Source organism: Rattus rattus, chromosome 1 (genome assembly GCF_011064425.1).
Source record: "Rattus rattus isolate New Zealand chromosome 1, Rrattus_CSIRO_v1, whole genome shotgun sequence".
Classification (NCBI taxonomy): Eukaryota; Metazoa; Chordata; class Mammalia; order Rodentia; family Muridae; genus Rattus; species Rattus rattus.
The window spans coordinates 28,929,431-28,956,293 of NC_046154.1; the positions used below are offsets into that span (position 1 = coordinate 28,929,431).

The following is a 26,863-nucleotide window of genomic DNA, read 5'->3' on the forward strand; positions in this document are numbered from 1 at the left end:
AATAAAGTTCTGGTTAGTGGTGTGATTGGATGCCTAACCCCTTCGTAGGTTTTCTGTGCATTGGTGTTTTGCGTACATGTATATCTGTGTGAGGGATCAGATCTTGGAGTTACAGGCAGTTATGAGCTGCCATGTTTGTGCTGGGAACTGAACCCAGGACCTCTGGAAGAGCAGCCAGTGCTCCCAACTGCTGAGCTGTCTCTCCAGCCCCGTCTTTGTAGGTTCTGATGATGACAACTTTCACAACTTTTTCTTTTCTATTCCTTCTCTTTTTTATTTTTTTGGGATTGAACCCAGTGTCTGGTAAATGCTAGGTGAATTTCTACCGCTGAGCTACAATCTCAGTCCAGTCTTGGTTCACTTACAAAATGAGAGTAACAGGTTGGGCCTGGTGACTCACACCTGTAGAAGTCTCAGTCCTTGAAAGGCTGAAGCAGGAAGATTGCTTAGCGTCTGAGGCCAGCCTAGGCCATCTGCAAGACTCAGAAAACAATAAACAAAAACAAAAATGGGGATGATGGCATCAGAATGAGCACAGAGCCACATGACACGGTGGTAATGGAGAGTGGTGCTGGTGCCTAGTAGTGTGGCTGAGCGTCCCGCATCGGCAAGGCTGGTCTAGATGCTCCCAAGTATGGGCACTGATAGGATACAAGACAAATTCCACACAGGGCCTTGTATGAAATGCTACAGTCAAAGCACAGGCACACAAAGGCTGGAGAGACTGCTCGGTGGTTAAAAGAGCACTTGTTGCTCTTGCAGAGGACCCAGGTTCAATTCCCAGCCCTCCCATGGTGGATTACACCATCCATAACTCTGATTCCAGAGGATCCTCCCACATCCTCTTCTAAGTTCTGTGGGCATGAAGTGTGCTTGGGGTACACATACATACATACATACATACATACTTGCAAGCAAGCAAGCATCCATGCACATGAAATTAAAAAAAAAAACAAACAAAACTTTAAGGTGTAGACACACTAAAAATTCCCTACAAAAACCCCCTCCAGGTGTATGAATATGAAGCAATGAATTGTGTTTGGTCACACCCCAAACACCAGAGTGTATGTGTACAAATTCCCAAACGCCAGAGTGCATGTGTACAAATTCCAGAGCTGAGGAAATGTGAACTCTAAACCACTTCTGGGGTTTTTTTTTTTTTTTTTTCTTTTTTTTTCCGGAGCTGGGGACCGAACCCAGGGCCTTGCGCTTGATAGGCAAGCACTCTACTGCTGAGCTAAATCCCCAACCCCTGGCTTTTCCTTTTTTGAGACAGGGTTTTTCTGTCCTGTAGACAAGGACTTGCCTGCCTCTGCCTCCGAGTGCTGAGATTAAAGACTTGTACCACTTCTGCCTGGTTTTGTTTTGTCTTCCTTTATGGATTTTGGATAAGGGATATTCATTCAACCCGTGGTTCAGAAATTCATATTTCACGTTGTCTGTGTCCTGCAGTAACCTTTTTGGACCTAAATCTAGCCTTGAAGTCTTAGGTGTGATACATTAATGACACTTCTGTTTCTCATGCTACTTCTTCGTTTCCTTGGGACAGGCTGATTTTGAATCAAAGCTTTAGGCCTGTGCTATGCAGAGGTGAATTAAGATTTGGTTTATTGGCTGCGGTATCCATGCCACAAGTGCCCTACAGCCACTTGTCACCAGTGAGTGACTTCCGTCTCGGGCAATGAAGATCAAAAATACATGGACACACCCAACTGAAATCCTACCGTGGCAAGAGTTATGGGAATAAGAGACTGCAGAGTTTTCCAGAAGCTTCCTTCTAATTCTGCTCAGCATTCTCACAGAGAACTGCTTTCAGGGATGTGAGTACTGATGTTTGCCTCAGACAGCAGAGAAAGTTTCAGAGCCATGTTTCTGACACATTCCCTAAGGAGCCACATGCCTTTCCCACCTCAGGGATCAGCGTCTCCTCCAGCTGCTGCTCAAACCGGCTTACAACTAGTATGGCCTCCAAGCTGGCTCTCCAGCTGCTGACCCTGCACCTCTAAGGGAAGGGATGGCAAAGTCAAGCGAGTCAGCCTGCCTTCACCAACTACTGAGATTATTAGAAAGTTTCTCTTAGGTGGTTCATGGTGGTGCCCACCTTTAATCCCAGCACTGGGGAGGCAGAAGCAGGTGATCTCTGTGAGTTCCAGGACAACCAGAGCTACACAGAAAAACCCTGTCCTAAAAACCCGATATATGTATATAAATCTTTCTGAAATTTTAAAAGTTACACGTATATTTATGGGCCTGGTACACGTACACTACTGCCCCGGAGGCAAGAAGACGACATCAGAGTCCCTGGAGCCAGAGTCACAGGTATGAGCTCCTGATGTGGGTCCTGGTGACTGAACCCCAGCCTCTGCAAGAGCAGGAAGTGCGCCCTCGTCCCTCCTCTCCCAGTCCACAGTCTTACATCAGCCCTCTGGAGCCATGAGAAGAGAACCCCGCTTCTTATACCCGAAGACAGAATATCTATTTACTTTCTGGCTAAACATGACTACTTTTTTTTTTTAAATATTAAATCTGCATCTAAGTCATTAACAAAACCCAGCCTTGGTGGGTAGCAAGACAGAGCTGTATGGTTCATTCACGCAGCTGGCAGCCAGGAGGGTGAGGGCTGCTAGACTTCAGTGGTATTCGTTTTTCTCTAGTATTACCTCAGCAGCAAAGTCCTTTTCCAGCTCCTGGTAAATGGTGTAGGTTTTGTTTCCACCCCACTTCTCATCTCTCAGGATCACAAACTCTACAACATAGCAACAGACAAGTCAGGAACCACCTGTTAGTATCTCCTTAGCCCAGTGCAGAAGTGTATGTGTCTGTGTGTGTGTCTGTGTGCATACCTGTGTGTGTACCCATGTGTGTATATGTCTGTGTGTATACCTGTGTATACTTATGTGTGTGTCTCTGTGCATACCTGTGTGTATCTATGTGTGTGTGCGTGTGTGTTGTGTCTGTGTGTATACCTCCTGTGTGTCTGTGTGCATACCTGTGTGTATACTTGTATGTATACCTGTGTGTACCCATGCATGTGTGTACCTGTGTGTATACCTGTGTGTACCTGTATGTGTGTGTATACCTATGTATTTCTGCATGTGTATCTCTGTGTCTGTGTGTATACCTGTGTGTACCTGTGTGTGTGTATACCTATGTATGTCTTTATGTGTATCTGTGTGTATACCTGTATGTACCTCTGTGTGTGTGTCTGTGTGTGTGCCTGTATCATATTTAACACCTTTCACTCTTACCAGGTGGGCCATCTCAGTAGCCCTGGCATTTGATGTTTTAGGCTGGTGCATGTTAAGCACGCTCTCGACAGATGAGCTTTCCTGGCCTCTAATAGATCAGCAGCCACACTGTGCATCAGCAAAAATCGCTGCTCACAACTCTTGTATTCCAGTTCAACGTGTCTGCCTCTATTCTCCTTCAGATTTGCCTCCGCTGCCTGACAACTCCCTAAGACCCCAGCTGGTAGTGAGCACACAGACAACTATGGGATAGCCCGGTCTCACAACACACATTGTATACATGAAATCAGGGCAGAGATTTAGGGCAGCCAGTCCCGGCAGGAGGAGCCTATGACAATTTTAAGCACAGTCACAGCAGGAACTTGGATCTTTGAGCCTGGCCCGTAAGAATCATGTGGGGAGAACCTTACCAGACTTGAGAGGAAAGAGGACGTGCTTGACGAAGGACAGCACCCCATTGTTCTCCACGTTGCCGGGCTCACAGAAGGCCTTCTTCAGCTTTTTCTTCACATCCTCCTTCCGATCAAGGAGGTCGATTTTGGACTCCTAGACGTCAGGAGGGAAGAGACCTCTTGTGGTTGGAAATGAGAACACACTCAACTAGCTTTAACACCCACATTATATCGTTTTTTAAAAGTTGACTTTAATGAAGTCTAATCTATCCATTTTTCCTTGGGATTGCACACCTTTTCTCTTTTGAGCTAGGATCTCACGTAACCCAGGCTGACGTCAAAGTTGCTAAGGATGAACTGATCTTCCTGCCTTTACCTCCCTGGCTAGAATTGTAGGTATGTACTATTGGGCCTGCTTTATGCAGCGCTGAGTTAATCCTAGGGCTTCATGTATGCTAGGTGAGCAGGTGAGCACACTATCAATTAAACTACCTTCATGCCTTACCCACCCACCCATCCATTTTTAAAAAAATATGTGTGTGTGTGTGTGTGTGTGTGTGCCTGAGTGCATGTATGTGTACCACGTGCACGTGACTGCAGGGCCAGAAGAGGAGGTGGGTCCCCTCAAACTGGAGTTATAAGTGGTTTTCAGCCACCTGATGTGGGTGCTGGGAACTGAACCTGGGTCTTCTGCAAGAACGAATGCTCTTAACCACTGAACTATCTCTTTAGTTCCGTATAAATTCTTAAAATGATGTTTGTTTGTTTGTTTGAGACAGGGTCTCTCTGTGTAACTTTGACTGTCCTGGAACTTACTCTGTAGACCATGCTGGCCTAAACTCAGAGATCCGCTTGCCTCTGCCTCCCAAGTGTGTGATGTGTGCCACCACCGCTTGGCAAAAGAAAGACTTTTTTTTTCCGGAGCTGGGGACTGAATCCAGGGCCTTGCGATTGCTAGGCAAGTGCTCTACCACTGAGCTAAATCCCCAACCCCAAGAAAGACTTTTAAATAAAGATTTTAGTTCTGTGAGGTGGCACAACACTCATTAACAGTTTGAAGCCAGGGCTGTAGAGATGGCTAAGCAGGTAAAGGTGCCACCAAGGCTGACTTGTAGTTCCCACATTCCTGCCTTGGTCTTCAGAGTGCTGACATCACAAGCAGACAGCATCACTAGGCCCAGCACTGTAGGGCTGACTTTATCACAGCCCTAGGAAGGAAGAAATGTGATCCACTCCTGGTCACCAGCAGCACTGGTAACAAGATGGATGCCGCCTGGCGGGTGATGTGCTGAATGGCATAAGGTCATCCTTATGGCACCGACATTCAGACTGACAAGCATGTATGTACACGCGAGTGTGAAGAAGCGGTTAGCGACTTACCTCTTCTGATGAGCTCATTTTGCTCCCAGTTAACCCAGGAACCATGGGGTTCATCAGATGGACTCGTTTTGAGTAGCCAAGTGTGGGGAGATACTAGGACGAAAAACACAAAATAAGAATAATAGGGGTTGGGGATTTAGCTCAGTGGTAGAGCGCTTGCCTAGGAAGCACAAGGCCCTGGGTTCGGTCCCCAGCTCTGAAAAAAAGATCCAAAAAAAAAAAAAATAAAACACTGAGGGTAAGCTAGCCAGGTGTGAGACGCCGTCTCAGAGATAAAAGCACAAGGGCTGGGAATATAGCTCAGCTGGTAGGTGCTTGCCTAGGATGTTCAAAGTGCTGGGTTTGATCCCTGGGACCTCATAAACTAGGCATGGGCCCTGTAATCCCAGATTTTGGGAGGTAGAAGCAATTAGGTACTCAAGGTCATCCTTGGTTACACAGCAAGTTAGAGGCTAGCCTAGGCTACAAGAGATCCTGTGTCAGAAAAGCCAACCTGCTATGCCAGGTATGGTGACATATACCTTTAATCCCAGCACTCGGAAGGTGTAGGCAGAGGCAGGAGGAGCTACAATTGTAAGGCAAACTGAACTGCAAAGGAGGTTCTAGCCATCTAAGGTCATACAGTAACACCCCTCCTTAACTCTTTTCCCCTCAAAAAGCCCAAATGGTGCCACCCTACACAGGAAAATATTGTACACACCGAGACAGCGTTCCTCGATGTCTTGACTACTACACTAGCTGGCTAGCGAGCCCCGGGACCACGGTCCTGGCCCTTCCTAGACGTTACTATAGACACACGCTTCAGAGCAGGCGTTTAAGTGATAGGTGGTGATTCAGACTCAGAGTCTCCTGATCGCAAAGCAAGCACCTTACCCATCTCCTCAGCCCTCAGAACACTTATCGAGTTCTTTGCCACTATCAGGCTTATTTCTAAATGTTTGCCTGAAATGAATCACGCAGTAAGTGCTCTCACCCACAGCTCGAGTTTTATTTACTTGTCCTTATATTCTTAGGTCAGGTCTCCGGGAGCAGAGTTTACTAGGTCAAAGGACAGGAACAGTTTTAGAGTTGGCAAAGTACTCTAGGAATTTATATTTCTGCTTGGGTTGTTTTCTTTACACCTTGCCAAAATCAGGTTTCAAGAAGCTTTGAAAAATTACCAACTACAGAGGCTGGAGAGTTAACAGCACTGAGTTCAGGGGCTCACCAGCACCCTCTTCTGGCTTCCGGTGCATAGACATATATGTAAATAGCATTCCCACAATCATTAAGAGAAAACAACAGGGGTTGGGGATTTAGCTCAGTGGTAGAGCGCTTGCCTAGGAAGCCCAAGGCCCTGGGTTCGGTCCCCAGCCCCGGAAAAAAAAAAAAAAAAAAAAAAAAGAGAAAACAACAAAAACCCCCAAACTGAAACCATAACCACAACAGCCTTCTCAATGTATTCAAGCTCTTTCCAGGGAAAGAACTGTGTGTTTGTGCTGATGTCCTCTGAGACCCTGGGAAACTTCATTTCCGAGACCGACCGCGGATTCTACAAAACTCGGGTGCAAACCAAATGCTCTAGGAGAGAATAGTCCTGACTGGTAGGAACAGGACGGAACCGAATCCAGCAGAGCACCTTCCTGGGGGTAGGTACCAAGGGTGTGTGGGCTGCTGAGGCAGACAGAGCGGGCTCAGTCACACCTGTGTTAGCACGGACAAGGACAGCCACCAGCCAGTGTGCTGAGGACCAGTGCATATTATAGCTGAGCCAACTCAGCTGCACACCCCAGAGGTATGAACGGGGAGTGGACGCTCACCTTCTCTGCAAAGGTAAAAATCTTCCTCTGATCAATACCGCCAAACTGGGCGTCTACTTTTAAGTACTCTTCGTCTAAGGCCTGTGGAAAGAAACAAGGAATGGAGACATCTACAGTCATTGGCCCCTATGGGTCTGAGACAGAAAATTTTGAATCACATGATTTCTCACAGGGAGCCAGGAGGGAAACAAGCAACACAGAGCCTCCCTGGTGGCTCAGAAACCACGCAGTGCCTGTGTGAACAACACCACATATGGAGTGGCTTCTGCTTTCAGGACGCTAACAGTCTAGTTCAGCGGGGGAGGAAGTGAGGCCAGAGGTCTCCCGCTGAATAAGGCACATCACATCGAAGATGGCATGGAGCAGTAACTCCTGCCTGCCTGCCTGCCTGCCTGCCAGCCATTACATGTACTTGGGAAGTAGAAGCAGGAGGTCATACTGAGGTCATGAGTTCAAGACCAGCCTGGACAACACGGTAAGACACTGGGGAAAAAGACTCTCAAAGTTGGCTGTGTGAGTGGTAAGCGCACTGCTTAACTTGCACTGGGTCTTAGATTCAGCCCTGAGCACCACACCCCAAATAAACAAAAAGGCCTATGACTTTAGAGAAGAGGTAAAGCAGGGTCTTCACTCATGAGGCCCAGAGCTCTTGGGCAATGTGCAGGAACTGCTTCTCTCCTTTCACTACGCGGGTCTTGGGAGGTGAAGTTAGGTCATCAGGCTAGGTGGCAAGTGCACTAACTGCCATCTTGCTGGCTGAGGTTCAGATCCTTTCTACTGCTTTGCTTTTGAATCAAGTTTCCTTGATTCTTTGGAGGCATGGGGAGGAAATACTGAACTGCAGACAGTGGCTCGTGCCTGCAAGCCCAGCAGTCAAGCGGCTGAAACACAGAGATTGCTATGAGGTTTAGACCAATCCATGCTATACAGGGAGCTACAGATCAATTCCCCTCCTTTCCCCAAATACCAAAACCAAAGCAAACCAAACCCCCAAACCCAAAACCAGTAAACCAGGACTACTAAGTGAACACGGCCTATCACACATTACTTGCAAGGCCTGGTGCCAGCCCTGTGGATTCAGGGATGAATCAGACCCACTTCCTCCCTACAAGAAGCTCAATTATCTGCCTGGAGAGAGACACGTAAACAGATCATTTCAGCACAGCATTTAAGGGCTAGCTACATGCTCACATTAGAAACAGGGCCAATACTGAGGAGGAAAATCCCTGTGCTCTAGTCAGCGGCATGTGGGGAAGTCTTTCCTAGAATCAGGCTGTGGGTGGACTTGAGGTTTTCGATTACTAACAGGAGACAGAGTGAGAAGGCAGAGAGTGTGTTAGGAATGTGTAAGTGACTCAGTCTGAGAAAGCAAACTTTAAGATATGTGGTGCTGGTGAGTGGAGAAGTTAGACAAGGAGCTGAGTGCCAGGTATGGTGATTGTGACTGTAATCTCAGTCCTGGAGAGGCAGAGGTGGGCAGATTTCCATGAGTTCAAGGCCAGCCTACTCTACATAGTAGGTTCTTTCTTATTTTTTTTTTTAAAGATTTATCTATTTATTATATATAAGTACACTGTAGCTATCTTCAGACACACCAGAAGAGGGCATCAGATCCTATTACAGATGGTTGTGAGCCACCATGTAGTTGCTGGGATTTGAACTTAGGACCTCTGGAAAAGTAGTCACTGCTTTTAACCGCTGAGCCATCTCTCCAGCCCTACACAGTGGGTTCTAACCCAGACAGAGCTACAAAGACTTTGTCTCAAAAAAATTAAAGTAGCTGGGGGAGGTGGTATACACCTGTAGTCCTACCACTGAGGCAGAGGTAGGAGTTCAAGGACAGCTCCCTTCATATAATAAGTTCTAGTCCAGCCAAGGCTACAAAGTGAGAACTTGTCTCAAAAAAAAAAAAAACAACAAAAAAACAAAAAACAAAAAAACAAACAAAAAAAACCCAAACCAAAACAACAAAAACAAAAAAAACCCCACAGTAATAATAGTAAAAGTTGGTAAGACCATGAGTGTCATATTAGTACTGTTTATAGAGTGCTTTAGTACTGTTCTGCCAATGGTGAGTTTGGTTTTTTTTTCTTTTCTTTTTTTCGGAGCTGGGAACCGAACCCAGGGCCTTGCGATTACTAGGCAAGTGCTCTACCACTGAGCTAAATCCCTAACCCCGCCAATGGTGAGTTTTAAGGAAAATGTGACCAGGACTGAAGAAAGATACTAGTTACGGACAGGGCAGCGCATAGACAGGAGGCCTATGTAGACTAGAGACAGAGAACGTCACTAGCAGGCTGTTTTAAGAGTCTAGATGAAAACACCCCTGATCCAAAGCAATGGAGATATGGAACAAGAACAAGAGGCAGGAGAGATGGCTCAGAGGTTAAGAGCACTGGCTACTCTTCCAGAGGTCCTGAGTTCAATTCCCAGCACCCACATGATGGCTCACAACTGTCTGTAACTATAGTTCCAGGGGATCTGACACCCTCACAGGGACAAAGCACCAATGTACATAAAATAAATTAAAATATTAAGAAAAAAATTGCTAGTGTAAGAGCCGATATGTGTATGTAAGCGTGTGTGCCCCCATGTATACAGCGGCCAGGGATGGGTGTTGGACGTTTCTGTTGCCCCCCACTGGAGGCAGCATCTCTCACTGAATTTGGAGCTCACTAACTTGGCTAGTCTTGCTAGTTAGTGATGGACCAGCCTGTCTATCCTAAGTTTAGAAGCTATCATATTACAAGGTCAAAATAAATTCATTATTGTTTTCTGTAGGTCCTGACCCATTTTCTGGAATTTGACATGTTCTGCACCCCATAATCTGACCTCCACTTTGATAAGATGTTCTGCTAAATAATTGTGAGATGTTCTGCCAAGTTCCTATGTAACCAAAACCCCTTGGGAACCCCCTAGCCTTGCCGTTTGGGGCTACAAAAATCCCACTCCTCCTGTGGGGCCATTCCCTCAAATGTAGCTTTAGGGTGACAGTCCTGTCGGACAAAAAATAAAGCTTGTTTACTACAACCAAATAAAAACTGCTTGGTGGTCTTTCCTCTCCTTTGATGGGATCAGCAGTCAGCTTGCCTGGGGATTCCCTGTCTGCCTCCCAAGGGCAGGGTTTCCAGGTAGGTTCCCACATCTGCTTGCCTTTTTAAAAATTTAGTGTGGGTGCTGGGGGTCTGAAGCAGCAAGCACCTTATGCATGGAACCATCTCCCTAGACCTAAATTTAAAAAGCAGAATTGGTAAAATTTAGTTCACAGTTGGCTGAGGGTAGAGAGGAAGAGGGAATGTGGAGGTTAAGTAGGAATGGTCCAACAGAACTCTCTGTGCAGTGATGACTACATTCCGTGTCAGTGCTGCCCGAGATTGTAGCCACTCGTAGCCACATGTGGTCACCCTGAACTAGAAAACTAAACGATTTGATTCAAGAACTAAATGTTTGTTTTGTTTGTTTTCTGAGATGGGGTTTCTCTGTGTAACAGCTCTGGCTGTCCTGGAACTCATTGTGTAGACCAGGCTGGCCTCAAACTCACAAGAGTTCTGCCTACCTCTGCCCCTCCCAAATGCTGGGATTAAAAGTGTATACTATCGCACCGGCCAAAAGAAACAAACAAACAAACAAAAGGCCAGGCAAAAGTTCATAGTGTGGCATCTTCTCAAAAGAACCCAAACCAACTGGAGAAAGAGCTCAGCAGTTGGGAATAGTGGATGTCCCTTTAGAGGACCCGGGTTCAATTCCTAGCACCCACTTGGCAGCTCACAACTGTCTCTAGTGACAAGGCCTCATCACCTTGAACTCATGATCCCCCTGCCTCTACCTTTCTAGTGCTCAGACTACAGGCCCAGGATGAGTAGGGGGCAGATACGCAGACTTTCTTATGTGAAACTTGATCACACTCACAGTCCCGAGAGAGCCAGGCAAGCACCCAGTCAGCTGAGCTAGACGTTAAAACTGTGCCCATTATGCTGCCCAGGTTCGCCTGAAAGTCTTGGCTGAAGTGATTCCCCCACTTATCTTATTTTTCTCTTGGCTGTTTGTTTAAGACAGAGTCTCTCTATGTAGCTGCGGCTGTCCTAGAACTCATGAGGTAGACCAGGCTGGACTAGAACTCACAGAAGTCCATCTGCCTCCACCTCCTGAGTGCTTGGGTTAAAGGTATGAGCTTCTACACCCAGCTGCTTCTTTGCACAGATAAAATTTTAATAATGTTTTCCCTCCTTGTAGGGCTAGGGACCAAGCCTAGGCATGCATTCTACCATTGTGGGATATTTGAAACCCTTACATTTTCCCCCTGAAACAGTGTCTTACTATTTGCTCTGGCTGTCCTTGTCCTGGAACTTACTACATAGTCCAGGCTGGCCTTCAACTCACGGAGATCCACCTGGCTCTTTTTTTGAAACAGACTCTGGCTATGTAACCTAGGCCGATCTTGAACTCATAATGGAGCAGTTTTAAAAGAACAGAAATGAAAGAGGGGAGATAGGAACTTACAATGGAAGAAGTATCCAGGAAGGAAGAGAGGCAGGAAAAGGCACTGTGCTACCTGAAGAGTAAGTGCATGAGTAGTCAGTGCCCTGCATCCAGTCCTCAGGCACACTGCAGAGGGAGGGCTGGAGAGAGCGCTCAGTGGTTAAGAACCCTGGCTGCTCTTCCAGAGGACCCAGGTTCAATTTGCAGTGCTCACATAGTTGCTCACGACTACCTGTAACTCCAGTTGTAAGGGAATCCAACACATTCAAACAGACACACACGCAGGCAAAGCAGCAATGTCCATAAAAAATAAAAGTAGAAAGAAAGAAAAAGTGCAGAAAGAGGATGGAAAGATGGGTGTGTGTGAGTGTGTGTGTGTGTGCCCGTATGTGTGTGTGTGCCCGTATGTATGTGTATGTATGCCCGTGTGTGTGTGTAATGTGTGTGTGTGTGTGTGTGTGCCAGATGTATGTGTGTGTGCCTGTGTGGTGTGTGTGTGTGTGTGTGTGTGTGTGTGTGTGTGTGTGTGTGTGTGTGTTTGTGCCGCCCCCACCCTTTACCTACCTGCAGACCGGGATACAACAGGCCACTCAGCAAAGGGTGCTCCACCTGCTTCACGACCTCAGCCCCGGCTTTCTTGGCATCATGTTGTGTGACCAGGGAGGACAGCCGGTACACATCCAGTGTGTACTCTCTGAAGAAGAAAGGAAGGAGAGAGCTGTGAGGCAGGCCTCAGTGTCCCAGAACATTCCTCAAGCACTGCTCTGACATTAGCACAGTGTAAGGATAGCATCATCACGTTGCTTCTACAACACTGGATCCATTCATTCATCCAAACTACTACTTTTCCTTTTGCTTCTGAAAAACGTTCAGCTATTATCTTGTGGCTCACTGCAACTTTCCCACTCCCTTTTCTCTTCTGAAATCCCTAATAAAAAAATACTACAATTTCCCAATCTTCCTTCCAGACCTTAAAACAGTGCTGTGCAGTATGTGTAAGGAATAATGAACTGGCTGGAGGGGTGGCTCAGTGGGTAAGAGCGCTTGTTCTTGCAGAGGCCCTGGGTTCAGTTCCCAGTGCCTACACAGTAGCTCACAACCATATATACCAGGGGGCACTGACGCCCTCTTCTGACTTCTGTGCATCATGCAAGGGCTGTGTGCATATACATGCAGACAAAACGCTCACACTCATTTAAGATGGCCAGGAATCCCCTGCAGCGCCTACGTCCTCTCCTGACTCGCCCTCTTTAGTGAGCCTGAGGCTGCTTCCCAGCTTTGCGCTGTGTCTGTGAGCAGGGCACCTGTACTTGGGCACACACATGGGCACATACATGGCACATGGCCTGGGCCCCAGGATAACTCACATCTCAGACTCCAGTGGATAAAACCCAACCATTTTCCAAAGTGTTTTTTGTCAATTTTATTACCAAATTTTGCTGTTCAAAAATGTGCCCATTTAGTTATTACATTGTGATTTCTCACTAGGATTTTAATCTCCATTTCTTTGACTAACAACCAGGAGCTATTATTTTTCCCCACACATGATTACTAGTCACTTGAGAATTCTAAGAAATGTGCAACTGAATCTTTTTTTCCCCTGCACTGGCTCAATTAAAAACATTGGCTGTAATATTTATTCATTTTTGTGACAGGGTCTTTCACAAAAAGGGCCTGGCTAGCTTAGAACTATGTAGATCAGAGTAATCTTGAACTCATAAAAATTACCCTGTCTCTGCCTCTTGAGTGTTGGGTTTAAAGACGTGTACTACTATGCCCCACAGATTCTATAATTTTTGAAATATTGGATATTAATCTTTGGCCAGTTGTCTACATCATAAGGATTTTGGCCAATTGTAGTATATATGCGTGAGTATGTGTGTGCATGTGTGAGATTGAAACCAAGGACTTCTGTATCTTGCTAATTATACCCCAGTCTATGGCTTGCTATTTTTTTAAGATTTTTTTTTTTTATTTTTATGAATATAAGTACACTGTTGCTGTCTTCAGCACACCAGAAGAGGGCATCGGATCCCATTACAGATGGTTGTGAGCCACCATGTGGTTGCTGGGAATTGAACTCAGGACCTTTGGAAGAGCAGTCAGTGCTCTTAACCACTGAGCCATCTCTCCAGCCCGGCTTGCTATTTTTTAAATGTACCTTTGATATAGCGGAGGTCTTGGTCTGGAGTGGGAGAATGCTGGAAATTCTACTCAGGACTTTATAAATGGCACTTGTTGCTCTACTGCCATCCTTTCAAACTCAGCATCTAATTACTAATTAATCTGTATTTTAAATTAGTTAGTGAGTTAGTTTGATTGTTTGAGACTGGGTCTCATTATATAGCTCTGGCTGATCTGGAACTTGATTTGTAGACCAAGCTGGCCTCATAGAGAGCCGCTTGCTTCTGCCTCCCAAGTGGTGTGGTCAGACCATGCACCACTATGCCTGGCTTACGTCCTGTGCTTTTTAACAACTAAAGAGTAGTAAGTGCTTTTTTTTTTTTTTTTTTTCCTTTTTTTTCGGAGCTGGGGACCCGAACCCAGGGCCTTAAGCTTGCTAAATCCCCAACCACGTTGTAAGTGCTCTTAACTACAGATATATTTCTCTGGCCCAGAAAGTTTTTATTTTTTCAAAGGTTTACTTTATCTTATCTATCTGAGTATTTTGAGCCACCATGTGGTTGCTGGGAGTTGAACTCAGGACCTCTAGAAGAGTAGTCAGTGCTCTTAACCACTGAGCCATCTCTCCAGCATCTGAGTATTTTGACTGCATATATGTACATATATGTACCACTTGTATGCCTGGTACCACAGAAGTCAGAAGAGGGCACCAGACCCCTGGATCAGATGGTTGTGAACCATCATGTAGCCATCATGTAGGTGCTGGGAATTTGCAACTCCTCCGCAAAAACAAGTGTTCTTACCCATGGAGCCATCTCTACACCCCCAGAAGCCTGTTGGAACTTGCTTTGTAGACTAGGCTGTCCTTGAGCTCAGAGATTCTCCAACCCCTGCCTCCCGACTGCTGGGATTAAGGGCAGGTGCCACCGCCTAGTTTAGGAAGCCTTCATTTCAAAGCAGTTCATTCTTTCGTCTTCTGTGGTTGTGCTTTGGTGTACCTTGTCTCACTGCACCTGCTCTGAGGCTCTAACTCTCCCAGGGCCAAGCAGTCACCTGTGCTCCACTTCCTGGACACTGTTCTATACTCCCCCCCCCTTTTTTTTTTTTTTAAGATTTATTCATTTATTATATATGAGTACACTGCAGCTGTCTTCAGACACACCAGAAGAGAGCATCAGATCCCATTACAGATGGTTGTGAGCCACCATGTGGTTGCTGGGAATTGAACTCAGGACCTCTGGAAGAGCAGTCGGGGCTCTTAACCACTGAGCCATCTCTCCAGCCCCCTGTTCTATACTCCTAAGAGCATATTTTAACACTCAAAATTTATGTCTTGAAAACTGACTCACACAATGGTGTGTACATGACCACAGTTATTTTAAGGTATAGACACCTCTTGATATCTTAGTATGCCTTCCTCTGTATCAAGTCATAAATGCCCAAATCTGCTCTTGACTTTACATGGTATAGCATCCCATGTAGCATGTCCCTGACCTGAGATGGCATAGCATCCCATGTAGCATGTCCCTAACATGAGATGGTATAGCATCCCATGTAGCATGTCCCTGATGTGAGATGGTATAACATCCCATGTACCATGTCCCTGATGTGAGATGGCATAGCATCCCATGTAGCATGTCCCTGACATGAGATGGCATAGCATCCCATGTACCATGTCCCTGATATGAGATGGCATAGCATCCCATGTAGCATGTCCCTGACATGAGATGGCATAGCATCCCATGTACCATGTCCCTGACCTGAGATGGTATAGCATCCCATGTCCCATCACAGTAAGAACTGCTGGAAGAAGACAAAGAAGCCCTCTCACATTTCTTTCATCATTATTTGATGAGGCTGAAAGAGAGGGAGGCTGGGTATTTCCCACCCCTTCCCCGAAGGCTATGCACTACAAGGTGGAGGCTTTCTTAGGGTTACATTTGTATCTGTAGCAAACAGAACAGTAACTAGGCGTTTCCGAGCCAGTATATTTTTGTTGGGCCGATTAAACCAACAAAGGGTATAAACTGTTTAATGGTCCATAACAGGTATTATCAAGTAGCTTGCAACCCAAATTTAAAAAGAGCCTGGACTCCAGCCCTGTAATTAGCAAGGAACACCAGATCTCCGGGGAGCCATCAAGAGCTTACTTGCTGAGCTGGTAGTCGGTGCCTTTGGTAAACTTGAGCTTCTCCAAGGGCACACCAATACTCTCCAGCATTGCCTTGATCACATTTTCGTAGTAACTGGTTCGAAGTTCTAGAAGTTCCCAGGGAGCTTTCATGTTGTCCAGGTATGCGTGAAGGTCCGCAAAGAGGATGGTTACCTTGACAGAAACATCAAGAGGTCACCAAAGGGTAAACTGGCCCAGTACTTTCCACCCACTTCCCTGCCCCCACCCCGTTAAGTATCTCTTTTGGTCATTTAACAATGACAACTGCATGGTTCACAACCCTGGTTCTCACCTCACACCCTGCCTTCAAGAAGTCAGCAATCTTGGACATGGGTACAAAGTAGGCCACGTGTGGCTTCCCGGTGGTAGCCGTGCCCCAGTAAACTTTAAGTTCCCGCTCCTTCAGTATCTCCTTCAGCTTCTCTTCCCCCAGAACCTCCTGTTGTAGAAGCAAAGAGCTGGTTTAATGCCGATTCCCCTCCTTGCTCATCCTTTACCCTGCAAACAAAGCCGAGTGTCACTGGGAGTTCAAACTTGGAGCCTGTAGGCAAATGTCACTGGAGTCCAAACGTTCTCAGAGCTGAGAGCCAACCTAAGCTCTTCCTGCTGCTGCTAGTCTCTTCTAGGAATGACACTGATGTTAGGATATGGATGCACACACAGGTCTACCCATCTTTCCCCTCTTGACCCCCGCAGTTACCTTTTACCCTCCGCTTCTTTTTGTAGACACCTCAACAAATATTTTTTCCTTTTCAGTTTCATGAGTATGGGTGTTTTGCCTGCATATATGCTTGTACACCACATGAGTACAGTGACCCAGCAGGTCTGAAGAGGGTGTCAGATGCCCTGGAACAGGAGTTCTAGATGGTTGTAGGAGACAGGAATCAAACCCCTGTACTCTGGAAGAGCAGCTGGTGAGTCACCTCATCAGCCCTAAAGGCATCTTCTCAATTTAGCCGTCTCCTCTAGACTCACTTGTGTAAGTCCCATTCCAGTGAGCTCCAGACTCTGGAGGTTCAGAGGAGCCCAAGGCAGGTGAACACTGTTTAGCCCTCCAGGCTGAAAAGAGCCCTTTTGTCTTCCTCACTCTTTTTTTTTTCCTTCGGAGCTGGGGACCCAACCCAGGGCCTTGCAGTTGCTAGGCAAGCGCTCTACCACTGAGCCAAATCCTCAACCCCTGTCTTCCTCACTCTTTAGTTTCCTTCTCCTGCTTAGACATCAGCAAGTCTCTTCTGATTCCACGTTCCGTTTGTTTTGAGACAGGGTCTCATATAACCTAAGCTCATCTCAGACTTCTGATCCTCTTGCCTCTACCTCCTGAGTGCTGGGATTACAGGGGTGCAGCACCACACCATGCCTGGCTGGGCATCAAACCTTTGTGTATGCTAAGGTGAGTGAAACCATTTTTTGTGTAACCTGGAAACTATGTTGAAAACAGGTTACATTGTTTTGAACTAAGTTTGTTTTGACAAAATGAATATAACATGTTTTGACTTGAAGGAAGCTGTTGTAAAAAGAGAAAAATATTTACAAACAATAGGAACAGAACTCTTTGACTGTTAACAGAAATAGTTATGTTTAAATAGTGAGCCTATTAAGCCCCACCATGACACACCAAAAGAGTTTAAGAACCATAATTAGGGGCTGGAAAGGTGCCTTAGTGGTTAAGAGTACTGGATATTCTTTCAGAGGTCTTGGGTTCAGTTCCCACACGGTGGCTCACAACTGTCTATAACTGTAGTTCCATGAGATCTATTGCCCTCTTCTGGTGTGTAGACAGACATATATGAGGAGAAAACACAGATAAACACACACACACATCTTTTTTTAAAAACAACTGAAACTAGACTGTAGACCCTAGGATTGCATTGCTATCCCCCTAGACACCCTCTTCGCTGGTCCCCCACAGACAAGGTGACTTTGAGACTGGCTATTGTGTGACTCTGGCTGCAGGGACCATGGAATTTCTAGCATCGTTGCTGAGTTCACACATGTCTGCCTGTCAGTCTTAGCTGATGGCTGAAGCTCTAAAGGACCTTCTAGAACTTCCAACAGTCCCAATCTCCTAGCCTCCCACAGTTTAAGGACTCAGGTCAAGCGTGCTCCTAAAGTCTGTTATGGTTTAAACCTGTAAGCCAGGCCCAATTAAATGTCGGCCTTAGAAGAGTTGCCTTGGTCATGGTATCTGTTCACAGCAGTAAAACTAACACAGAAGCTGGTACCAGGGACTGGGGTATTGCTGGGATACCTGACCATGCTCTTGTTTAGAAGAATGTGGATTTGGAGACTTAGGATTTGGAAAGCCATGGAATGTTTTAAGTGGAGCTTAATGAGCTATCCTAGTAGGAATATAGAAGACTTTGTTGCTGTGAGTGATTTGAAAGTGCAGACCTGGCCCAAGAGGTTTCAGAGGAGAAGAACTTCAGTATGTGGCCTACAGACTGTTTTTGTAGTATTTTGGTGAAGAACATTGCTGCTTTTACCCTGGTTTGCAAAGTCTGCCTAAGGCTAAGGTGGTGAGACTCAGATTAATTGCACTGACAAAGGAAGTCTCAGAAATGCCCATCTTAGACTTTGTTCTCTGGTTAAGTCTCATGAAAAGGGTTTTGAATAAGCATAGCAAGCTTAGAAAGGAAAAATATAAAATATATGGTTTGAGTATTAAAGGAGCACCAGGAAGTGGAATAGAGCTGAATCCTGTGCTCCAAGATATTAAATTAAGGGACTTCTGACCTTGGGGTAAGATCCCACCCAGCTAAATTCAGATCCAGGCATGATGTTACATGTCTTTAATCCCAGAAGACAAAGCCAAGTAGATCTCTGAGTTTAAGGCCAGCTTGGGACAAAGCAAGTTCTAGAGGAAGACAAGTTTAAATCCAGGCATGATGGTACAGTCCTTTAACCCAGGAGTCAGAGCCATGCAGATCTCTGGGTCGAAGGTCAGTCTACAGAGCAAGTTCCAGGACAGCCACGCTTAGGTCGTGAAGGAGTTAGAAAACACAAAGCTGGTAATAGAATAAGGAGGTTGGGGGAATGCATGTTCCAGCCCCAGCAAGCAACAGAACATGGCAGCTTCAGCCATGTGGCTCTGGCTTTAGAGTCCAGAATAAAAGGGACTACTGGGACAACTGGTGCTGGTTAGCTGGAACTAAGAAAGGCAAATCTCATGTGGATGTTCTAACTGCTGAGTGTCTCATAGTCTATCAGCCCTGCTTGTCACACTAGACAAGTCCTTATCAACACAGCTCTATCAGGTGTAGTCCCTAATCCTACATTCTGCCCAAATTATTCCCTTCTGCTGCCTCGAAGCATCACAGGTCTGCATTGCTGTATGGCTTCTGTACGCTTTAACCATGGCTGGAGATGTGGCTTGGGTGGTAGATGCTTGCCTAACATGGAGAAAGCCGGAGTTTGAGTCTCAGCACCACATAAAGCCAGGTGTGGTGGTACGGCACAGACCTGTAATTCCTGGAGGCTATCCTGGATTATATAAGAAACTATCTCAAATACTAAACGTTAGGAAAAAACAAAGACTTTAGTACAATTATTAATTTAACCATGCCTACTTAGTGTTTTAGGAATGGTGAATGGGTATTAGCTTCAGTTTTTAATGATTTATCTTATTTCTTTAAATTGTATGTATGTACGTACTATATACGTATGTATGTACATATGTATGTAAGAATGCATGTTTGTACGTATGTACATATGTAAGCATGTATGTGAGTATATTGGTGTGTACAAGTGTCTCTGAAGCCCAGAGTCAGCCCCTCGGTGCTGGGAGTTACAGGGAGTTCGTAAGCTACCTGATGTGGGTCCTCTGCAAGAGCAGCATATGCTCCTCACTGCTGAGCCGTCTCAACAATTTGTGCCCCAAAAGTTTCAAGCAATGCCAGGTGTCTGAAACTATGAAGCAAGACCACGGAATACTAACTGCTTCTGAAAATACCGCCTGCTCTCAAACAGACCTTTCTCTAGACCTAGCAATGGACTGCCTTGAGATCACTGTGCACCCACTCTGCTGTCCTACTGTGTACTCAGCCTGTCTAAGTCTAACCTGTCTCTAAGAACAATGTAACCAACCTTACCGAATTTCCCATGCAGTCAGCTTTCACGACCCAAGCTAAACTCAGAGCTTTACTCTTTTTTTTTTTTTCGGAGCTGGGGACCGAACCCAGGGCCTTGTGCTTGCTAGGCAAGCGCTCTACCACTGAGCTAAATCCCCAACCCCTCAGAGCTTTACTCTTAAGTTCTACACTCTCCCATGCCCCTGACCCAGAACAGTGTGTGTGTGTGTGTGTGTGTGTGTGTGTGTGTGTGTGTGTGTGTGTGTGCGTGTGTGGTTGTCATCTGCTGAATGTGAGTCAGTAGAAGGCGAGGCGACAAAGCCCCACAAATGTTGCAAGCAGCACACGGCTATAGGTGGATAATAAGTGTGCAAGGTTTTGAGCACTCTTCTGAGTCAATGAAATAAATCTCCCTTTGTAAAACTCTGATAAAGATCTCTCTAGTAAAGAGTCCCTCACTCCCTTCCTGTGCCACATTTCTGTGCTGTCCAGTAAACAGAGAGTAACAGGGACAGGCGACAGGAACAGATATCAGATGCACACTAGAAAGATGACAGACAGGCCACGGACCCCAACCTAGACAGACAGAAAACACAGGGTAGGAAGTAGAGAACTCAAATTTTGGCTTCTTTCTTGATCTAAACTACTCTTGGAAGAAGTATCTTTCTTTTAATTCCTTAATTCAATCATTGATGCAAGCTGTCTTGAAAAAAAATAAAAGATAATTTAAAAAAAGCCAGAATAACTCCAGTCCACCAGTTGATGAGTGGGTATCTTCATATAATGGAATATTAGTCAGCCTCAAAAAGGAACTAGAAAGGCAGGCTGCAGATTTGTATTTGAATCTATTTCGAAGGTAGACCAGAGCCAACTTCTGCTAGCCTGAGGTACAGGCTTAAGAGAGTAGACAAGAGATTCCTTGGTCCCAGATATATGACCTGAGCCTTGGTAGCTGGTAGTAGGGATCATTTTCTTTTCTTTTCTTTTTAAAGACTTATTTTATTTTTAGTTATGTGTATCTGTGTATAGGTATGTGTGTATGAGTACAGGTTCCTGCAGAAGCCAGAGGCCTTAGATCCCTGTAGGTGTCTGCAAGACACCTAATATCGGCGTTAGAAATTGAACTTGGGTCCTCCCCCAGAGTAGCAAGTGCTCTTAACCAGCAAGCCAAAATACAATAAATAAATAGCAGAGACATCTGTCTCTGTGTCCATGTTTCTGTCTCTTAAGTGTCTGGGCACTGCTCACTCTCCCTCTGTGCCTTCAGGGTGCCTTTGCTCCTGGGTGTCCGTTTCCCTCTCCTAATTCTTTCCCACACACCAGAGCCCTTTCCCATAAGGGAAGCGGTTTCCTGGAAGAGACCAAAGGTCAGGGTAGGCAGTGGCATGAAGGGACACAGCAAGCCTGGGGAGGAGGAGAATGAAGGAAGAGCGTCGTAGGAAAGGATGTTGGAAAAGGAAGGGGGGCTGGAAAGGGAAATGAGCAGCAGGGAAGTGAGGAGGCCACAGGGAAAAGGAGAGAAGGGCGATGGGGGAGGGGAGGCAAGGTGGGAAGGAAGTGAAAAAGAAAATATGAGGAATGAAATTCTGAGAAAAACAAAATCACAGAGGAGCTTGTGTAACACTATTCTGTGAAAGAAGCAGACACCAATGGGCACATCTTATCTGACTCTGATCTCATCTTAACTGCCCAGGAACGGTATACACTTGGGGACAGAAAGCAGATCAGTACTTAGGGGATAAGGATGAATAACGGGGTGGTATAGCTAATGGTACAAGTTTTTTCTTCCTTTTTCACTGAGGCAGGGTCTTGTGCAGCCGGAGGTGAGTTTGAGTTCAGCTACGTAACCGAAAGTGGCCTTCAATTCTGGATCTTCATGCTTCCACTCCTGACAGCTGAGATTACAGGCATGTGCCACCATGCTCCGGTTGGTTCACATCACTCTGGGGGGAGGCTTGGGAATAGAAACATTCTAGAACCTTAACCTTGTGAATATACAAGAACTGACTAAAATGTACCCTTCAAAGAGGTGAACGGTCTTAGAGCCAGGGTCTTCGTATAGAGCTCTACCTAGCCAGGAACTCACTATGTGAACAGGGCTGATTTCCAAGTTGCAGTTATCCCCCTGTCTCTGACTCTCAGATATTGAGATTACAGGTAGCATGTACCACCACACCCAGGACAGGTAAATTAAAAAGTTTGGTGGTGCAACCGCCTTTAGCTTAATTCTAGTTCAGTCTTTATCTGGCTTGTAAAACAAAGTTTACAAGGCCTCATGACTTGGCTCCTACCTGCCTCTCCTAAAAGCACAAATGAGAGACAGTAATAGGTTCTGTGGAGGAACATCTGAGGCCCAGCAGACAGGGATGGAGACAGCTCTGCTGGTAGGGAGGGGGGTTTTTTTTGTTTTCTGTTTTTTTGTTTTTGTTTTTGTTTTAATGCTTAAGGAAGGCCTTTCTCAGAAAGTTCCTATGACCTGAGTTCTGAAAAGTAATGGGAGCGAGCGGGCTGGCTGAAGAGATGGCTCAGAGAAGGCAGGAAGGTGAAGTAATGAACACTATGGTGGCTGGGTAGCACTGTGCTCCCTCTACTCCACGTAAATCAGACTTCTTGGAGAAAGAACACGGCCCTGATTCCCTAGAGTCTAGCAATGTTCCCGGAATGTAATAGGATGGGTAATATGAGGTTCCCAGCCCCAGAATGACTATAGTACAAGATAAGGGTTCACAAAGAGTGAGCCCGTTGTAGTTTCTTTTGCACCCTGAGAATGGCTGCTTGACTGACTTAGTGATCAACTAGCAGAGAGGGCCTTAGAGCCGCCCAGGGACGGAGACCGCGGCTCTACACATTTAAGGATCGGTCTCGGGAATCACGGAACTCAGTACCCAACGGTGCATCCCAACCCCAAGGCCCGACCTGCAGGTTCCGGGTGATAAGGTGTAGCTTCTCCTCAGGACTTGGAGCATCCCCCATGGCTCCGCTCTCTCGGTTTCCCGCGCTCAGCCGGCACCCGCGCCCTTTCCTCGTTCGCCGCCGTCTCCGCGTGCCGGGAACTGTCACGCTAGTCCCGTCAGGTTGCATCAGCTGAGCTCGTAGCTCCGCTTGATAGGCCTAGATCCTCTCCCTCATCCCCCGGAGTAGCCCCGAGTCAGGAGCAGCAGAGAGCCGAAAGAATCGATGAAACAGGAAGGGGCGGAGCCAGAAAAAACAGTGTAGGTGGGACGGGAGGCGGGGTTAGGAAGGCTGCCCAGGACACAACCCTCTCAGGGGCGGGGCGGTTTCCTGCCAATCACTGTTTGCTTGCCCTCCCCCTGGTGTTGGCCCCGCTGCCTCGGGGTGGGGGAGGTCGTGAAGGGGGCGATAAAATGGCGCAGGGGGCGGAGTGAGGTGCTGCCGCTCGCCCAGGCTTTGGCCCGGCTTCCGGAGGTGAAGAGCGGGAGGGACGAAGGGTCGGCGTCCGTCGTCTAGGCAAGGGGTCGGGGGCGCCTGTTGCTTCTTCACAGGGCCGCGTACGTCGTCTTCCCCCGTGAGGAGCAGGGAAGGCTCGTCTCGCTGAGGGAAGGGCTGATTCTCGCTCCTGAGGTGATGGCGGGCGGGGAGGTTGTCCCTGCCCCCCACCTCCACGTCCGTGGGCGAGTGACGCCCCTCATCCTGCTGAGGAGAAGGGAGCTGTCAGGTCCTCGGGCTGCGTGCGAGGTCCGCCGGCCCCGCCAGTGGGGGAAGGGGGTCTTTCTCTCCCAGTGCCCTCGCCACGGGAGGGTGATGTCGCTAGGGAGAGCGGGGATGGCGGGCTTCCCGCGGTGCGTCGTGGCGGGAGAGGGCGACCCACTCCGGGCGACAGTGGGCCGCAGCCTGCTGAGGTGTGGCTGTCGGCCGCTGTCCCCCTGAGGTTGGGTGCACTGGCGGAACCGGCGGGGACCTGTGTCGCCCCTTGGGGGGGAGGGGCACGGAGGAAACACGCGCTTCTCCCGCTATCCGCGGGGAGGCGAGAACTCGCTCTCCCGAGTGGGAGGAGGGAAGTGCAAAGACCCTGGGCGCGGCGGGCAGCGTTCCTGAGGGGGAGGCCCGCGGCATCCTTGAAAGGCATCCCTGGGCCATCCAGGGCCGCAGGGAATGCTACAGACACCTCAGCATAAGCCCTGGAGAGGGCCACCAAATGAGGACGTAGTTCACCCGCTGCCTTCATTTTTCATTTTTTTCTCCCCGTGGTTGTTAGGAGCCCCAGGCTTTAATAGACTATTCTTATAAAAGAAACCTGTTGCTTCAGTTTAGAAAAATCTGCTGCCTGGGCCTGTGTGGGATTTTTGGCTCCCTGGTCTGGGGGAATTGTTACCTAAAGCAGAGATTTCCAGATTTCCAGACGGGTTGTCTTTCCATTTTACAGTGTTTGCTGTTAGCACAGAGGGAGTTGCAAAATTCTTTCTGATAATGTCAGTTCGCGTTGTTTAAAAACATTTTTTTGGAAGGTGCTCATTTTGATGATAACAGCCTCCGTTTGTGTGTGTTGTTTGCTTCACATGTATTGTGTTTAGGAGAGGTTGGAAATCAAAGGCCAAGGAGAAGTCCCCTCCTTTGCAAAAAAACGATCCCTGCTTTTGGCCCTGTATATCAGACCCAGTTTGGTAGTAGTGGTTTTGGTTTTATGAGCCTTGAACGAGGATGTGTAGTATACATTTGGCATTGGTGTTTTACTGTCCTGAATAGAATGAGCCTTTGTGCACTAAGGGAATAGGTTTTTTGAGGTAAGATAAAAATAGATGGGGAACCAGTTTCTGAGGTTGCAACCAGGAGGTTAGAGAACAGTGAGGGGGTGGTACACTAAAGTGTGAAGAAGGGGGTGGACAGGTGAGGGAAGTGGAAGGACAGAATAGGGTCACACAGAGATGCGGAGCAGAACTAAGAGAATTTGGAAATAGGAAAATATTCTTCCCCGAAAAAATAAAGAAGCTTCCATATTTAAAAGATTTACCAGGCAGGTGCCAAAAATGGCAGGTGATGGTAGTATGGGAGAGAAGTAATTGTGAAACTTCACTTAAGAGCTTCAAGATGTTTATTTTTATTATCGTGATTATGAATTTTTTTGAGACAGTCTCACTATGTACCACTAGCCTGGAACTTGCAGTATAAACCAGGCTGGCCCGGAACTCAAGAGATCCGCCTGCCTCTGCCTTTCAAATGCTGGGAGTAAAGGTGAATGCCTCCGTGTCTTGCAAGAATTTCATTTTAATGAAGGCTTCCCTCCCTTGAAAATTCAAACTGACTATCTCAAACACCTCCCTTTCTCTCCCACCTTTGGCATGTGTAGCCTATACTGGTTTGGAATTTGAAATGGAGCCTCAGGTAGCCTTGAACTCTTCATCCTCTTGCCTCCCCCACCAACATTCTGGAAATAGAGATAAGTGAGCTCCATTATATCTGCCTTTTTCAGATGAGTCTTTTCATTTATATTGAAGTTCAGAGACTTCAAATGAGTTGCTGAGGTCTTTGAATTTTAGCCCAGTGCCTCTAATATAAGCTACTTCATGGGCCATTAATTTAAAGAATTTACCTGATATTTCAGTTATCCATCCAGTCTGGTCCTAAATTAGTTTAATGACAATATGGTTAAATGTTTCACTAAGTAGATCATACCGAATAGTTTCTAAATCGAGTCTGGGGAAGTTTCTTGCCACTTTAGCCTTTTTCCTACTATTCCTACTAGGTTTCAGATTAAGACTCTTTGGGTGAGATGGCTGTAGATGGTTGGATGAAATAACCATAGCTAGTATATATACCAAGTGCCTGAAGTTCATGTCTTACTTAATATTTGTTAAAACCTCATGTGACTACTGAACTGTGAGGTTTCCTATTTTATAGGTGGAAAATATTTGAGACTTAGGGTATATTTGGTATATCTTTCACTATGACTTTATAACTTAATTTTTGTTGTGTTTTGGTTTTTGAGATAGGCGAGCCTGGAACTGACAGTGTAGGCCAGGCTGTCATTGAACTCACAGAGATCCACCTGTCTCTGCCATTTGAGTAATAGGATAGGATTAAAGGTGTATGCATGTCATCACGTCCACCTAGGCCAGCCTGGTGTACATAGTGAGTACCAAGCCAATCAGGGATACATAATGAGACCCTGCCTCAAAAAGACCAAAACCAAAACTTTTTTTTAAACTAATTTGTGTATATGCATGAATGATGTGTGAACATTTGTGCATGTGTGTGGTGTGTGAGCGGAGGTCTGAAAAAAATCAGTTCTTTCCTTTTATCTTTATATGGTTACTAGAGATTAAATTCAGATATCCAGGCTTGTGGGGTGAGTAACCTTTACTCACTGAGACAACTACCATCTTCTAAGAGTATTTTTTAATTAGATATTTCAAACAAAAAATTTCATAGTAATAATTACCATTATACTTACTGCCCAGGTTTATCTTCCATTTCTACTGATTTAAAAAAAAAAAGTCAGGTATGGTGCCTGTAGTTCTAGGACTTGTGTGGCAAACAAGGAAGGAGAATTGGGAGTTCAGGACATCCTTGGCTATAAAGCAATTTTCAGGATAGCCTGGGCTACATGAGACCTTGACTCAATGAAACCAAAATATTACAGATAGACTGAAGCTATTCATTTCTCCTTGCCACTACCAGAAGTTATTGCTATCCTCAATTTGGTGTTTTTTAATTTTTTAAAATTTTTTAATAATTTTGTGGTATCTGTATATATTCATAGAAGCTTTCTTTAACAGATAATTACAGTAGGGAAAAGGTAGGAAATCTTTAAAAGACATTTCAGCCTATTGCATTTTATGGACCTTATTTAAATGATGGCTTATTTGTTTTTCCTTAAGCCTGAAAAATATGAATAAGATAATTGGAAAATTGAGTATAAGTTATTTATTATTTTGTGTGTGTGTGTAGATGTTCTGCTTGCATGTATGTCTGTGCATTATGCTACAATAGTTGAGAACCACCATGCGAGTGCTGGGAATGGTGCCCAGGTCCCTAGAAGAGCAGCCACTGCTTGCTTTTAACCATTGTGCCACTTCTCCAGCCCCTAAGCAGGATATTTTAGGATAAGGAATTGTTGTTTATAAATAAAATGGTGTGATACTTGAGATTTATTTCAAAATAATCTAGTAAAGGTGAAGATAGAGTAAGAGATTAATTAGCAGTGGGGTTGGTAGATGGGTTGGGGGTGCTGAGTGGTAGCCAT

The 26,863-nt window shown here is 46.1% G+C and overlaps 2 protein-coding genes across 8 annotated transcripts in view; one reads left to right on the forward strand and one right to left on the reverse strand.

Annotated features, from left to right (window-relative positions):
* The window catches only part of Yars1 (tyrosyl-tRNA synthetase 1), a 28,899-nt gene extending 6,067 nt beyond the window's left edge, over positions 1–22,832 (reverse strand). The window contains exons 1-8 of the mRNA XM_032897285.1: positions 22,579–22,832; positions 15,888–16,034; positions 15,573–15,748; positions 11,863–11,992; positions 6,820–6,900; positions 5,021–5,113; positions 3,659–3,794; positions 2,661–2,746 (exon numbers count right to left, since the gene is read on the reverse strand). Of these exons, the coding sequence (XP_032753176.1) occupies positions 2,661–2,746; positions 3,659–3,794; positions 5,021–5,113; positions 6,820–6,900; positions 11,863–11,992; positions 15,573–15,748; positions 15,888–16,034; positions 22,579–22,743 (1,014 nt within the window). The 5' untranslated portion in view covers positions 22,744–22,832. The remainder of the gene's footprint in view (positions 1–2,660; positions 2,747–3,658; positions 3,795–5,020; positions 5,114–6,819; positions 6,901–11,862; positions 11,993–15,572; positions 15,749–15,887; positions 16,035–22,578) is intronic.
* A 162-nt stretch (positions 22,833–22,994) lies between these two features.
* S100pbp (S100P binding protein) overlaps positions 22,995–26,863 on the forward strand; it is a 40,656-nt gene continuing 36,787 nt past the window's right edge. For 4 of the 7 annotated variants that reach the window (XM_032897298.1, XM_032897343.1, XM_032897335.1 and 1 more), the window contains exon 1: positions 22,996–23,088. The gene's annotated coding sequence lies outside the window, so the exon portion shown is untranslated. Of the gene's footprint in view, positions 23,089–23,236; positions 23,359–26,863 lie in introns of those variants that run through there. The other 3 variants (XM_032897321.1, XM_032897314.1, XM_032897307.1) reach the window with 3 other exon arrangements.